At 51.3% G+C, this 16,545-nt stretch overlaps 2 protein-coding genes across 2 annotated transcripts in view; both read right to left on the bottom strand.

Moving 5' to 3' along the window:
* LOC134639752 (peroxisomal membrane protein PEX13-like) overlaps positions 1-16,545 on the bottom strand; it is a 233,496-nt gene that overhangs the window by 70,215 nt on the left and 146,736 nt on the right. The gene's annotated exons all lie outside the window — the stretch shown is intronic.
* Positions 3,427-4,332, bottom strand: LOC134639751 (ubl carboxyl-terminal hydrolase 18-like). Its single transcript, XM_063491125.1, has one exon. The coding sequence runs from the start codon at positions 4,330-4,332 to the stop codon at positions 3,427-3,429; it is 906 nt and encodes a 301-aa protein (XP_063347195.1).

The raw sequence follows: 16,545 nt of genomic DNA, 5'->3' as shown, positions 1-16,545 counted from the left end.
ACTGAGTTTGGCTCTGATCGACCGCTTGAGCGCCATATCAACCACAAACTGGATAAGAAAAATCAAACGAACTTTCGCACGTGGGCCCGCGACAAAGGCCGCAATTGCGTCTGAGGTAGGAAAAGGCAAACGAGCTTTTGCACGTGCACCCGCAACAAAGACCAAAATTCCATCTGAGAATGACGGAAAGACCCCGCTGGACATTGATGACAAGCGCAAGAAAAGCAGAGCCACCAAAACGTCCCGCTCCAACGCAGCCAGAGAATTGCTTTGCCAGGAAGCAATGAGCTGCGAGGATGACACCGATGACGCTGAGGAATCTGGCCAGGACGAAGAAGGGGAGTACGATTGCACAGCGGCCCAAGGCGAAGACTTGCTGGCCAAGGAGGAGTACGACAATGATGAATTGTCGGGCAGATACGACGACGACGAGCGTCTAGACCAATACGACTTGGAGGACGAGTTCATTGATGATAGGAGCGAGGACGATTACAGCATCGTAGAGAGTGACTCTGACGCTTGTGGCCCTGTAAAACGGATAGCCTTCGGTCGAATTGACCGTCTTCGTCACGATGAGGACTCTGACACTGAGTCGGACCACAACATCCCCGAACACTCTGGTGCACATAAAGGCGTGTTATTTTCCTCTGACTCCGAAGAGGAACCCGCCCCGGCGAGAATAGTAAAACGACACCCTTGTGTCAGCAAACAGCACCGCGACGAAGATGACACTGACGGTGACGATCGACCGACGACAAGTACAAAGTTGACTAGACAGTCACCCACAAAGTCTCCTACAAAGTCGCCTAGAAAGGCAAAGGAAACGAGGATTGATCGCGTAAGCCGTAAGCCAACAACAACCTGCAGGAAGAAGCAGCACAAGGGCGATCGAGCAAAAGGATCGCCAGCTCCCTCGTGTTCATCTGATTTTGATGTAGATAAGACGACCAAGCAAACGTCTAATAAGAGAAGACGTGGGTCGTCGGTCCAGCGCAGTCGAGGCAAGAGTCAGAGAAAGTCACTCTCTTTTCATTCGGATTCTGACGCCAGTCATCCTGAGAGCAAGTGCAAGCCTCCAAAGATCAAACGCCCAAGACTGAGCTCAAGCACTGACGACGGGTCCAGTGCGTGCAAGTCTCCAAAGATCAAACGCCCAAGACTGAGCTCAAGCACGGACGAGGGGTCCAGTGCGTGCAAGTCTGCAAAGATTAAACGCCGAAGATCGAGCGCGACTACAGAAGACGGGTCCGTCGACCACGCTGTGGATTCACACCGCACCACTGTGGAAGAAGCCCCAGTACCACCTGTAGAGTCGGACGGTGATCTAGAGGACAGCATGGACTTTAGTGGACCCATCGTTGCTATGTGAGGCGGTTTGAGGGTCTGATTACAAACGTCGATTGTCCCTGTGACACCGTGGCCACTATGTCAGCAGCGCACAGGAAAAGCAAACCGTGCCCTGGTCCTCAAAGTGCTGTCATGATCAAATATTTAGAGTCACTGGCGAAAACAATCGATGTCAGCCAAACACTTCAACCTTGCTCTGATCGAGCACCCCTCGTAAAACATTCTGATTATGGCGAGCCGGCTGCGAAACGTACCCGTGTGAGCAATAACGACAGTACATTGTGGAAATATTTTGAGAAGAAATGACATTCGTTTGTAGGCAATGTGTATTCGTTTTGTAGGCAATGTGTATTCAACACACGTAGACCATTGTGTGCTGTGAAACTGTGTATGCTTGTTACCATGTCACAATGCTTGCTCTTTGCTCTTTTGTGTGTATTTGAAACAATTAAAGAAATAATAAACAGAAGGATCACTTTCCTCAGTGTGACATTTTATTTATTATACATATAACATTACACGTTACACCTAAAAAAAACCCCACTCCTACTCCAAAATGCCAAACTGGCCGACCTACAGCACTGGCCGACCTACAGCACTGGCCGACCTACAGCACTGGCCGACCTACAGCACTGGCCGCAGACCTACAACTGTCCTGTGATATACTACACACCCTGCAAGACCACGCGCTTGGTTTGGGCATTTGACATTGCTGGTAAAGTTTGCTGAAGCTGGCATCCCAGATACAGCCATGTCTTCTGTAGATATCCACATAATCGCCGGCGTTATCCGCCGAGGGAGGCCTGATATGAGACAAGCACCTCCTGTGTGTTCATACGTGCGACGTTATCGCGTGAGCAAATGGCGTCTGTGTATAGATCGTAGGAACAGTGAAACGACTTTAACGCTAATACATGCGGTGATCCCGTCGGATAAATTCGAGCAATACTCGGCACGTGTAAAGGCACGGATTGAGGGTTGGATAAAATCTCACGAGCCAAACGAGCCGATCGCAACGAGATCACTTGCAAGCGCCTTCGCCCAGGACCTATCTGATAATAAGTGCCCTTATTTCGTCAACCGAAAAGAACTCCCAAGTGACCCCCTGTGTACATTCGGCATGTGTATTGTCAGGTACGAGATGGCGCATGTAACATGGTTCTGGGACTCTATGAAAACAAAAACCAAGTACACCGATGCCGAAACCGCAGCAGAGGTGGCTCGCTGCAGGGGACCTCCTGTTCCTGTCGTACAACGTACACTTCAAACTCGACAACCTGATAACCGGGAGCCACATCGCTCATCGCGGGAACGCGTCACCCCACTAGAGCAATTCCTTGCAAGCGGGCACCAGTTGACGTTTGTTACCAGAGAGACACCTCGTCGCCTTTCCGCCGACGGACCGCTTGAAGCAGCGCGTGGCTCAGACGAACACACGAACGGGGATGGAGCTGCGGGATCTGACGGGGCTGATCTGCTGACGTGTTGTTGTTGTTACGAACAGAAGCCAATGTGCCTGTTGAGCTGCGGACACATATGCTGCTCGACGTGCATCGCCCAGGGCGTCAAGGCGACGAAGAAACGCTCGTGTTTTGTGTGCAAAGCGGAATGGACGTTTTGTCGAGTGCTGGACGTGAGCAGTGTCAAGCCAGACATTGTCTGCGTAGAGTGCAATCAACGTAGAGTGTACATAATGATATGTGGTCATGCAACCTGCGGGTGTTCTACCAGGGTTTGTCCAACGTGTAACACTGGGCCTACAGTAAGAGTTTTCATGTAAATTAACTAACTGTGGTGGATGAAAATAAATGCATTTGGTTGTTGCCTATTCGGCTCAGTGGTTCCATTGTCGATGGTAACATCCATGACATGTTGACATTGTGTCTCATTGCAAAATAAACATTAGAAACGCTGTCTTGTTTTATTGCATGTTTATTTTGCATCTGTATAACACATTCAATATATACACATGATAGACATCTCATCAATGTGAACACACACACACACACACACACACACACACACACACACACACACACACACACACACACACACACAGTGCAATCACAAAAACTGCAATTACAGTCTTCTATACATTAACATGTACAAATGAGCAGGCACGTTGTAGTACGATAAGGGTAATACAGGGCACTGTTTCACAACATCGCCGTCAACAAAATACCACTTGGACATCTTTTTCATAAAGGCTGCGTAATGACCGAATTCATAGGGGCCTGTGTGGGTTATCATACCGTACAGTTCGTACTTTGTAGGCTGTGAAGTTACAGACATCCTGCTACAGTCTAGTTCTACTGGTACGTCGATCGCACTGGTGTTAACCATAAGCTCTCCGCGTCGCACACACCGCTGCCCTCTGGCAACGGTGACACATAGCACTGCGGGTAGCTCTGTGATATCCGTAGTGACGTTCAGCTCCGTCTCCTCTTGACAGGTGCCACAGTGGTAGTCGGACACTCTAAAGGACTCGGAGTAGTCGTCCATGTAGTCCTGTAGCTTATTTGGCTCGTGTTCCCCAATATATACAATCACGTTGGTCGCGACATGGTGCGAGATACATTCCACGTTACACGTCGAACACTTTGCAGATTGTCGTTTCCGTATAGTCCACAGGTCAGATGCTTGTTTGCATCTAGGATCGCCGTCGTCCGCTAGTGCGTTTAGCACGCACTTAAACACAGTATCGGCATCTTGTTGAACCTCGTGTGTCATGCCACTGTATCGAATTAGCGCGTCCACAAGTGGATTCGGATCACACGGCGGCATTCCCCGTGTGTTACGGTCCATGTCCCGTAAGACGCTTGTCAGTTCCCTCGCCACGGTGTCGTCGCTGGCTTTATCGCAGTCGGCGTCATCAGAGCCAAAGAGGCCTCCGGTCAGCATGATCCTAAAGTCATCGGTGACATACAGACACTGCAATACACTGTTTACAGCGCAGTGAGTCCCAACGTTGATCAAGCCTCTCATGTTGATTATCCTGTGTGCGCGTGGCAGACCAAATGCTCAGTAGTCCGTTGTGCAGTAAAGTGGCACACCCCTAAACAGTTCGTCCAGTGTCTTGATTGCTCCTTTGTTGGTCTCCTTTGCATCAATACGCACTAGTAGTATAATTATCTTGTAGTGATACGAGCTGAAGTTTGACAGGGGAGTCGACGTGACATGTTTTGTGATTTTCATAACAGGAGCCCAATCCAACAGCGTTGCCATGTCGTGAGTGTACAGGCGTAGTTTATCGAGGGACTCGAACATATGTCCCTTCAGCTCGTCGACGCTTGGGATTCCTGAAAGCGCACTAGCTCTTAGTGTGATCTTAGTCAGACCCTGAGTGCAGTCTAAAGTGGTGACCGCGATCGCTGAACCCCGTAGCGCCTTAGCCTTCAGTCGCAAGACAATGTTTCGTACAAGGTCTTTGACGAGTCCGCCATGGTCAGGTGTCACATCGACCGCGCCGGGAGACGAGTCCGGGCGGCACTCGGTCTTGGAAAACCGTGTGAACGAAAGACGGGTCGGGTTTCCGCACACCAGAACCTTAGCCGTGCATTTATCCAAGTTGGCCTCGCCGACCATCGAGCCTACCCAATTTGGTACGTCGGCCAAATATTCTCTGAACGTAAAGTGTGTGTGCGCTAGCGATGACACAACGGGCTGAACTCTTGTGATTTCGCTGGCACCAGTCCACCGGCACAACTCTGTGAGCAAACGCTCTATGTCGTGGCTATCTGAAAAAGAAGACGGCCATTTCTCTAGCAATGGCACCACGGGAGATCCGGGCTCGTGCTTACTAAGTAGTTCCAAACACACGGATGTAACTCTCGGGCTGTGGGAACCTAACAACTGTTGCTGGTCCGGCTGGGGAAAGTGAGCGCTCAGATAACCCACTATGTCGATCATGACAGCCCCTCGGCCGAGTAGTAGGTGCTCAGTTGTCATGTTCGTAGGTAGCACGTTGTGCTCGGCGGCAGCTTTCAATGTCAAGAGAACCTGCATCAAACACGGATAAAAGGACGCTCCGTGTTGCAACACCCAGTTGATCAGCTTGGTGGATCTGAAGAACTGACCGTATTGAAACACGTATAGTCCATGAGCCCTAGCTTGCTTGTACGCGGATTCCCTAGGTCCGGCAAACAATAAGGGATGTTCTTTTGTCAGCCGACATGCTCTTTCCACGACGTCCCGTTCAAAACACGCAACCTCATCCTCCGTGGGGTTCGTGACAATGACCATGGTGACGTCGGACTCGCCTTTGGTCTGCTTAGTACGAACAAGGCAGGGTTGACTGAGAGACGGCCTAGTCGTCTGCCCTTGCTGCGTTCTCGACTGATGGTTTCCCGCAGCGGCTACATTGTACGCAGCTGGCACCTGTGGGACCGAGGGTGCGTGGGTAAGCGTGTTCTCCGCGGTACCCGTAGGCGCTCGCCCGCGTGTTCTATCGCTCGGCTGTTGGCCGCTAAGGGCAGCGTCCGAGGTGACATTGTGCATGCCTGGTGCGGTGCCCGGCTGCACGCCGGTCTGTGTTCGTTTTGCACACAAAACAGACGCCCCCACGCGGTCGCCATCTGCACCGCAGAGCATCTCCAAAGCACATTCCAGCGGTTCGCCAGCTCTACGCTTTTCGGAGTATTTGGCGCGCTCGGAGAGCTCTTTTTCCTTTTCTCTATACCAAGCACCGGGTTGCAAATCTGGCGATAAGCGTAACAAGTCTATGCCGTAGTACCTTTTGCTCGTGTGTGTATACACCCCAAGCTTCTTTTCTTGTGCTAGTATGCGGAACTGGTCGGGGGTACAGTCGTTTGCTACGATGACATCAGTCGCTCTGTACTGGCCCACCTGCACATTACTGGGGATTACATGAACCGGCGAGGTGCTGTGCGATACGTCGGCGTTCAAATACGTGTAACGGTTCAATTTCAACAACTCGCTGGGCGTGCTACGTTCTTGGGGAAACAAGGTGATGCAAAGCACGCCCATGTCAACGAAAGCTTTGTCTTGAATATTGCGGCCCATGTCACCCAGCATCCTCCCAATGTCTGCGGGGGTGGGCCTAGAGTGTCTGTACTTGCCGTACAGCATCTCAGCGTCGTACGCTTTCATGTAGTTGCTTGCAAATGCAGTCGTAGGGTTTGAAGGCGTATACACGCCGACGAGTTTCGAGAGGCTATCACCGTAGGTCTTCTTGCAGAATTCGGACTGCGTCTGAGCAGACCTGTATTCTATCAGCGGGGATCCTGTGTACAGTTCCCACATGACACAATACCAGCTGAACACATCGCTGGCCGTGGTGGAATTTAAGCACCAAAGCACTTCGGGGGCCGTGTGCACTCGATTGCCACGTTGCTGGTCTGGAGTCAAGTAGTTGCAGGCTGTGCCGAAGTCGCTGATCTTAAACGACAACTCCACCGGGGTTCTGTCGGGTTGATGGCACACGAGGATATTTCTGTACGTCAGGTCTCGGTGTTGTACGTGTCTCGTGTGTAGGTACTCCAATCCTCTCAGTGTATCCAATTCCACAATGGGTATCAGCGCCAGGTACACGGCGCTGTCGGTGGAGGTGCTCGATTGAGGCGTCTGCAGTTTCTTCATCTTAGCCATGAATTCCTGTAAGGAGAATAGGGCTTTCTCCATCACGATCACAGCCCTGCCCCCTAACGGATACTGCGGTACGTCGCACCAATATCCTCCAAAGGTACGCAATATGTTCGGGTGCTTCATCGAAAGGCCTATGGCGATTTCTTCCACTTGAGTGGCGATGTGCGCGTATCGGTAAAACTGGTCTTCTATGAGCGGCAGGCTCCAGTCTGCCATTTCTGGGAACATGTTAACTTTTGCCACGTGCACGGTGGAGGTTTCCACGATGATACCGAACCCGCCTCGGCCCAACAGCTTACTGGGATCTTGCATTGACTCCTGCAGGTCAATGTCACACCCCAGATTACTGGGTATTCCGCTGTACACGGACCAAGGGTTTACCGTACCTTCAAATTCAGCTACTTCAACGTACTCTCTATAGAAACTGTCTAGAGAGCCCTTTCTTTGTCTCCCGGGTGAACTGTAGCTTTGTGCTCGATGTACATGGAGTATCGGGTGATCGTCCTGGAGCCTCGGATGTATCTGTTCAGGTGGTTGCGCATCAAACGTAGGTAGAAAGGACTTGCGTGTGATGTTTGTTTTGATCAGCCGGGTTGTTCTGTCCAGTAGGCCGCTGACATTCTTAGAGTACGGGGCCGTAATCTTAGGGTTAGTCATGAGAAACACCACCACAGAGTTGTACTTACTGGATGTCCCATTTATGTACACCAGGAGGTATTTTGTTTGCTTGCTGATTTGAACCTCTTCCAATGCGGCGACCTCCTGTATGGCTAACAGCTGCACATCGCTCCGATTTTCCTCTCGTTTATATCTTTCCAGTTCGGCCACCGTGTCGCGACTGGGAATTGGCAGGAATCTACGTCGGCCGGTCTCCGAAACGACAGACAGTATCCCTTGTAGATCATTATAACGAAACGTCCTCAAGTGAAACGGACTGTATTTTTCCACCAGATCCAAAAGCAGTTGGCAGTTTCGTTTGATCCTCCCGGGTTGCGCAGAGGCAGCCATTGATAGAGTTGCCGGTCGGTTGTTGAAATGCAGCGAATCCAGAGCAATATCTCGTCCTCTCTCTCGACAGGTAAATAGATATGAACTCTCGCAGAGAGATCACGTTTTCGGGGACAGCAACAGCGAACCTGTTTGAGTGTTTGGTGATGAGCGGCTCGCCTGCCACGGGCTACCTGCACGCCGCCTCGTTCAGGGATGCGAGGACACTTCAGATGGGCCTACAGCTTTTAAGGGACATGTGGACAAAGGTAGATGGGTTGTACATTCCGAAATCCGACTTAGAATCCCTGCATGCGATGGAATATAAGAGCGCCGGATCTCACACTCCAGATATCCCTCAGTGTATTGCGGTAGACACAAGGAAACTGGCTAGGTATTACATATATCTCCTATTCCGTTACTGTGTCAGCGCAGCGGAGCACGGTTCGGCTGGCAGAGTTCATAAAGAGCACACGCTGCATCTAACGGACATCCCAACGTCTTGGATGCAATCTGTGGCATCCACGAATTTCCCCTCCGCTCCTCCGATGATGATCGCACACCAGAGCGTTCCCGGTGCGCGCCAGCAGCAACAGCCTCAGCCTAGTGGAATGGCACAGATGAATAATACCCATCAACACGAACAGAGGTATAACGTTACACATGCTCAGGAACACTTGACGCTCCGTGGTATTCAACCGCAACAACATCATCAACACCAGCAACTCTATGACCCCGGCAACGTCCCCCTTCGGCACACTCTGGCACACGAACAAACAGCAGAACGTAACAGACAACTCACCTCGACGCAGAAGGCCAACCCAGAGATTCCACCAACGAAGCCCTGTGCTAGTGTCGGGAAACGGCCCCACGTGCAGCGTCGCTTCGGCGGAGCTTATCGGTCCGCTGTGGAGAGCGAGGATGATGATTAGAGCTCTCTCTATCACACACACACACACACACACACACACACACACACACACACACACACACACACACACACACCACACACACACACACACAGGTCGTTGAGACAATGTGCCGTATTGGAGATGGCCGACCCACGGGTCGGGGATGGCCGACCCACGGGTCGGGGAGACAACGTGTCAGGTTGGAGCTGGCCGGCACGAACGAACACACACGCACACAGAGAGAGAACAGTATAAACACAAACACACATACACAAACAGCTCTAATGTCAAACAACTATGGCTTTGCAAGGGAATAAGGTTGAGGTTGGTCATTTCAGTGAAGGAATGTATGTGAAGTCTGAGCACCACGTACACGAAAGCCTGGCCAGAACGTGTGGTATGTGCATGGACGTCATACTCACCAAACAGAATCCCTCGGAGCGCGTCTTTGCAATCTTACCGAACTGCAAACACTGCTTCTGCCTGCACTGTATACGAACCTGGAGAAGAAAGACAGATGTTGTGTCATACAACGCGGCGAAGGGATGCCCTGAATGTCGGACTGTGTCCTTTTACTTCATACCGTCTAACTGCTGGGTGACAGATCAGGGCGAAAAGAACGAGATTATCAGCCTCTACAAGACGAGTCTTCTGTCCAAAATAACATGCAAATATTTTCTCAAAGGCAACTGTGTGTTCGGCCCGGACTGTTTCTACAAGCACAGTGTAGTGTCGCGAAACGGACCACTGTTTTACTAGCGGATCGACACAGCCAGCGCAGAGAAGGGACTGCAGACAGTGTTACACAGCCTGCAAGTGACTGCAAGCGTCCTGTTTGGAGATGCCGTGATTCATAATACTACTGTGCTTGTCTGTGTTGTGCGTTGAGGCTGCGTCTGGCGTCTCAACACCTTCCCTTTTGTACCTGCTGCATGTACCTACGTGTCTCTGTTGAACATTCGCTATTTGTGATGGTAGTGCTGAATGTATACAATCGTTCCTTTGTGTGTGTGAGAGCTGTAATCATTTAACCCGATGTTTATTCGAACACTAACAAACAGAATCACACTGCTGTTTAAATGTTGACAATAAATCATTTTATTACATGCCACAGTTGGTACAATATCGTCGTACATTTGTTGTCAGTCAAATAACTGTCATTTGCACTTGTTACAATATCTTCACACATTAGTTGTCTTCCATTGTACAATTCTCAAGTAAAGTCCAGTCTTCTTCTCAACTCAAGTCTTCGTCTCACACATCGGCGAGACATTGGTTTGCGAAGTTTCACTGGGGCTCCCAGTCTGGCTTTGACAGGAACCCGAGTCCCCTTCGAGGTGCACTGCTTATTCCTGCGTGGCGTAAGGTACATATCCGCAGCTTCAAACTCAGACGACAGGTTTCTGCGAATACGGCCCGCGCCACCCGCACTGCTCAAAGCGGACCGATCTCGACGTCTCGGCCCGAGACGACTTTTAACCGGAGCTCTGGGTAGCACTGGCGACACTGCAAGCTGCTCCATGGGCGAAACGCCCTCTTCTGTGGGATACCCCCTTGTCCCTTGAGCCAGTGGAGATGTAGTCTCAACACAGGCAGCCTCAGTCGCCAGGCCCTGGTCTTTGTCCCACACTCGTAAAGAGTTCTCATGTGTCGTATCCATAAGTCGTTTTGAATACAACACGCTTCTAAGTTGGTTACACAATCTTTGATGTCGATCGGCAAATTCTTCACCATATTGATTCAGAGCGTGGTGACGCGTCATGCCCAAGAAGGTTGTGAAAGACGTGTTTTTTAACCGATCACACAAATGTTCAAGGTTCCAGATGCTCAGGTAATGGTGCACAGCCATAGCTTGTGTACGAGGTGTAACTGGAGCAGCTGTGTTGGATGAGACTTTGTTTCTTGGGTGGCTGTCTTGTACTCCGGGTCGGCTGGATAGTGTAGCCAGGTCGGCTGGGTAATGTAGCCAGGTCGGCTGGGTAATGTAGCCAGGTCGGCTGCTTAATGTCGCCAGGTCGGCTGGGTAATATAGCCAGGTCGGCTGGGTAATGTAGCCAGGTCGGCTGGGTAATATACCTTTGGAGCCCCCAGTGTGATTGTGAGAATAAGGGGGTATGTCGTCGACCGACTGACACAGAACACAGTAATCGTGGGAGCGCAGAAAAACATAATACTGTTTATTTCCAAATAGTATGCGTAACACACATGATACAGAATGAATGGTGATAACACAATTGCCATACTGTTCAAGCAAGGTGCTCCTGTAGCAAGCCTATATTATGTTACATTTGCAAAAACATTAGACCGCCAGGATGAACGCCAACAGGCTCAGGGAGGCTATCACACCGGAGCCTCGTGTTGATAGTGTAGAACGCGAATATGCACCATCTCCGTGCTTTGCGGACTTGCCGTGTCCTGAGGTTGTGGGGTTGACATGACGCGGGGTCTCTGTTGAGACTGTGACTTCTCCGTGTATAGTGGACCCGCTGTGTCCTTCGGTTGTGGGGTTGGAATGGCGCGAGATCTCTGTTGAGACTGTGTGGTTGACATGACGCGGGACCTCTGTGAGTTCTCTGTGCTTTGCGGACTCGCCGTGTCCTGAGGTTGTGGGGTTGACATGACGTGGGATCTCTGTGAGTTCTCCGTGCTTTGCGGACTCGCCGTGTCCTGAGGTTGTGGGGTTGAAATGGCGTGGGATCTCTGTTGAGACTGTGTGGTTGACATGACGAGGGACCTCTGTGGGTTCTCTGCGCTTTGCTGAATCGGTGCGTCCTGCGACTGTAAGGTTCTTAGGGCACTCGATCGCTGTGTGTTCTCCGTGCATAGTGGACTCGCTGTGTCCTTCGGTTGTGGGGTTGAAATGGCGTGGGATCTCTGTTGAGACTGTGAGTTCTCCGTGCATAGTGGACTCGCTGTGTTCTGTGACTGTGAGGGCGACAAGGTACTCGATCTCTGTGCGGTCTGTGATTTTACCTGTCCAAACCATACACGTGTACAACCCTGTGTCAGCCACACTGACGTTCTTTACAATCACAGAAACGTTTCCGTTGTTCATGGATGGGTCGATCAGCCGCACTCTGCCGTGGAAGTCCGCGTGTTGCTCAGTCTGCTCAGAAGTCTTATTCCAAACGAAAAACACGTAACCGCCATCGGCGTATCCTTCCTTTGTCCACAATGCGACCAGGTTGTCGTTGGTACGCCTCAGACTCTCACAGTGAAGACCAACGTCTTGTCCGCTCGTCGCGCTTACGTGTTTGGGATCTGATGGCAAGAAAACACATTCGAGTAGTCACACAGCGGGGTACGATCGAAAGGCGACAACCTTACTTTGGGCGTGCAATGGACAGTGTTCAAGCAAAGCAAAGGCAATACAGGCCATTGCACTTAAACGTGACTACATACCTGTTGTGTTGAGAGCCGTAGCTAGGGACAAGGCACACAGCGACATCCAAAAGCACGAAAGGTGTAACGCTGTCATGTCGTTCGCTGTCGGTGAGCACACTTGTGGTTATTATTACCGTGTGATACTTGTGGCTCCTATTAATGTCTGTACCATTCGGACTATAAGAGTCTTAATAAAACACTTCCCCGACCCCGACCTAGGTAGGTTGGGGATCCCCGACCTGCAGTCAGACACACAAACAAAAACCACACAACAAAGACCAACCGATGTGCTCAACGAGCGTTTATTTGGATGTAACATATGAATTAGGCAGTGTAGTTCCTATACTGTACAACAACAAAAAGGTTCACACAGTCTATCGTTCACCTGTAATACACTTCGCCCTGCACCCGGACCATCTCCCCCCCTTGTTGTAACTCTTCTCTGGTGTGACACAACAAAAGGAAAGCTGAAATCATGTCGTCTCTGGTGTACTGACCGGCCACGGACCTTTTGCCGCCCGTGCTCACGACATCCAAGCCCTTCTGTGACGTTGTTATGGTGACCATGGACATTTCCTCTCTCAGTTTACCCAGTAGCAACTTGCCCTGCTCCGCGTGCATTTTGTCCATCAACCTGTGATCCGGTAACGATATCACATCGTGCGACTCCAGCACGCTCGCGGTGATAGCTGTGGGGAGATTGCCACCCCGGCAAGATCGCCTGTACATGCCCACGTTCATAGTCGAACCCATTCGGTTGCTTGAACCAGCACCCTTGGTGTAGCCCATAGTCATTTCTACAGCGTTGGTCTTCTTCGTGGCCTCGGAAAGCACGGCCCAGCCTAGAGACATCACGGTGTCGCAGTAACAAAGCGCACCCTTGCATATCCCGGAGACTGCGCTGAGCACCATGTCCAGTTTGGTCTTGGCGCTGACGTGTTTCCCGAGCATGTATTTGTTGTTGACGTGAGACCATTTGCTGTAGAATTTGATCAAAGACCCCGAACCCAACAGCGATTGTTCCATTAGGTTCTTCACGTCCACGAGTGCGTTGACGTACGTGTTTTGTTCGAATACTATAACCACAGGAACTTCCTTCCACATGACTCTGGGCATGAGCACCTTCAATAGCCTGACGTGAGCGCACAGCAGAGCCGAGTACACGCGAGTCACTTGATCCAGGTCCGCTATTTCCATCTCCTCTAAGCCCACCACCTGTAAGGACGAAAAGGACACCGGCACACATCACTGTCAGTCTGAGTAGATTGCGGACACAATGTTTTGCAATACGTGTGAGATGTGCAGAAGAGACATCCGCCGGTTGCTCGCCGCTCCGTGGGACTATGTGATATCGCACTACGGATTCATGATCGTGTTCACCGCCTACCGCCGCAACATAAAGTTCTACTCTAACATGGACCTGGGACAACTTAAGACCATGTATTCTCAACTGGTCTCGTACTCCCCTGCCAGGATCCTAGTGATCGACAAATTGGCATCTACGTACAAGGCGCAGCACCGCCTTGCCGCTGAGCTCGTCAGGCCCACCGTGCCTTGTACACTGTCGGACGTTATAACCCTGGCGTTGGGCAACAGCGTGCCTAAGCGTTTCATACACGTTTGTATAGCCCAATGTAACTTTCTCAGTTACGACACTATGACATTGGCGTCTTTCGCGTCCATCGAAGGCATCCGCGGCGGTGCTCTGAGATACATGGCTGTGTTACAAAGTCAGAGTGAGTGGGAGCGACGTGATCTACACGTAGTCATTTCCACCGCCATCACGGGGTGGATGATGAGATTGGCAGGTTTAGAGTGTACGTGCGGAACGTGGGCTCAGGTGATGGATATGGCGTCGTGCTCTACTGCGGACACCGAAACCTCGTTGACGTTGCAATCGGAGTCCAGGGTGACCGCTTACATTTGTACACTGCTAGACCTCCACGCGGACGACTTGCCTCGAGACACACAGGGAGACTCGCGACAACAACGGGCTAAAGTGGATTACGACTACGCGTTCGAAGAATTGCTCGTGTGGGGCTTGTCGGCAGACGACCGCACTCACCACCAATTGTCCACCGCTTAGCTCCACCGCGCAGCACACTCCGGCGCAGGACTTGGAGCCTCCGCCGAACGTCGGGTCCATGCATATGTAGGCCCTGGCCACGCTACTCTGGACCATGCGCTCCAACTCTACGCAGTTGCTGGATAGGAACTTGTTTATGATACAAGCCTCGAACGGAGTAGTCGTGTCGCTCTTGGTGTCCGAAGAGGACGTGCTGCTGCTACCCGTCACCTCGCTCTCGAAGCCCCTAGGCACAATTATGTTCATCAGTTGCTTCAGATGGTTGTCTACGGAAATGTGCTGGGGACAGTAGATTCCCATGCAAACGCAGGTGGCGTCCGGGTCCCTGGCGTGGTGTTTACATTTGAAGCTCTGCGATACAACGTGATAGGCGGGTTCCCCGTCGTCCCCTCGGATGTCTGCTACTTTATTCAACCAAGGGGTGTTATTGACGTGACTGGTGATGTGCACTTGTTTGCGTCCCCTGAACGCTATATTGGGGAGAACGGCTAGTAGCACTTTGGAGCTGACAAATCCCACCTCGTCGACCAAGATCAGATCGGCGCTCTGGCCCCTGCTCGCCTGTAACAAAAGCACAGACACGAACAAAGTGCGATCAGAACAAACTGCGCGTCATCGCAATCGCGGCGAACGTGCATGCAACCGTCACAGAGGAATCGTGACAGAGGACAGAAAAGGACAGGAAAAGAAGGACAGACGCACAGAAGACGGCGATGGGATCGGGGGACCCGGGTGCGAACCTCCTATCTGTGGGGTTAATAGACGATCCCCAGTGGGTGAGCTATTGCGTCGAAAACGCATGCACGTTCAGCAGCAGCGAGGCCCTAGGGCACGTGTGTCGCGATCACTGTAGTAGACACGTGTGCTCTGGCCCAGGGTGTGCCTTGGTGCGCGACATGGTGGACTGGACAAAACGTAAGAGGTTGCCTCCCCCGGAGTGCCCCGTCGAACAACTGCTGGTGTTCCGCAAACCGCAAGTGGAATTCAGGGCCTCGTACCACATGCCATCCAGGGACTCCAGCCTGGAATTGGGATACGGAGGCCTCGAGTACATGACCGGACAGAGCACAGCACCGCCTCGTAACACAGACCTGAACCAGATGATTTTGACGGCTTCGTTACCGGTGACCGTGGCGCTTTTCGCCACGATATTGACCCGGGACTTCTCCGAAGAGTACCGCCGTGTACATTACGATAGAGGGTCGACCAGCGCCTCTATCGGAATGTTGTGCTCGCCCTGGATGGCCATCACCCTGTCCCTTGCCAAAGAGGTGGCGTTTAGGTCTGCCTTTCCACTGAGGTGCTCGAGGGAATATCTGAGTGTTATTCGCGATGCGGCGTTCAGCAACGCCTTGGCCGTGTCGACTCTCTTCGATTGCAAAGAGGGTAAAATCAACCGGTTCATGAGGAAACTGGCCGGCAAATACAACGAGAAGCACGTAAGTCGCACCGGGTTCAACACAATGGTGGCGATGGTCTCCCTCTGCCTTTTCCCATATTTAAAGCATCGTGTATTGGCTAATATGTTCGACAACAGAACTCTGGTGATGATGTTCTTCGACAAAGCTATTACTAAGCACAATCAGTGGTCCAGTTTATCCACGCACGTGCATCGTCACGCCAACGACACGGCGTTCGCCAAAAGAGTGCATCTGACAAACCCGGACAAGCAAAAGAGGCTACCTACCGCGGTCAGCGCGATCTTGGATACGTACATTTCAAACGCAGTATTACGACAAGAGATGGACGACGGCGACCTCACCAGTGGCAGACAATGCAAAGACCCCAAGCCCACGGAGGAGACCGCCGAGAAGGGATCCGTCTCCGACCGTGCTACCGAGCAGCAACCCAAGAGACTCTCGTCGAGAAAACGAAAAGGCCCGTGTTATGGAGGATACTACGAGGACAACAGCGATCGAGTTGGACAGAAAGTGACAGTTACGCGTGGGATGCTCGACCTACACACACCGTGTTAGAGTTTACGCTGTATATTATGTTATGTTATGTTATGTTATGTTATGTTATGTTATGTTATGTTATGTTATGTTATGTTATGTTATGTTATGTTGTGTTATGTTTGCCCGATGTGTGAGCGAGTGAGCATAATAAAGCATCGTGTCATGAAACACAGACTAGTGTCTTTACTTGTTGTCTTTATTGTCATCACCATTAGATTCATATACACGTTATACAGTACAACAACCAACAATTCCACCCTGAGACATG

This window comes from Pelmatolapia mariae, linkage group LG13 (assembly GCF_036321145.2).
Source record: "Pelmatolapia mariae isolate MD_Pm_ZW linkage group LG13, Pm_UMD_F_2, whole genome shotgun sequence".
Lineage (NCBI taxonomy): Eukaryota > Metazoa > Chordata > Actinopteri > Cichliformes > Cichlidae > Pelmatolapia > Pelmatolapia mariae.
Note: the sequence above shows the minus strand (reverse complement) of the source record. Positions and strands in the feature narration are given on the sequence as shown.

Coding starts and splice junctions, on each gene's coding strand:
- LOC134639751 (XM_063491125.1), bottom strand. CDS start 4,332: ATGAGAGGCTTGATCAACGTTGGGACTCACTGCGCTGTAAACAGTGTA.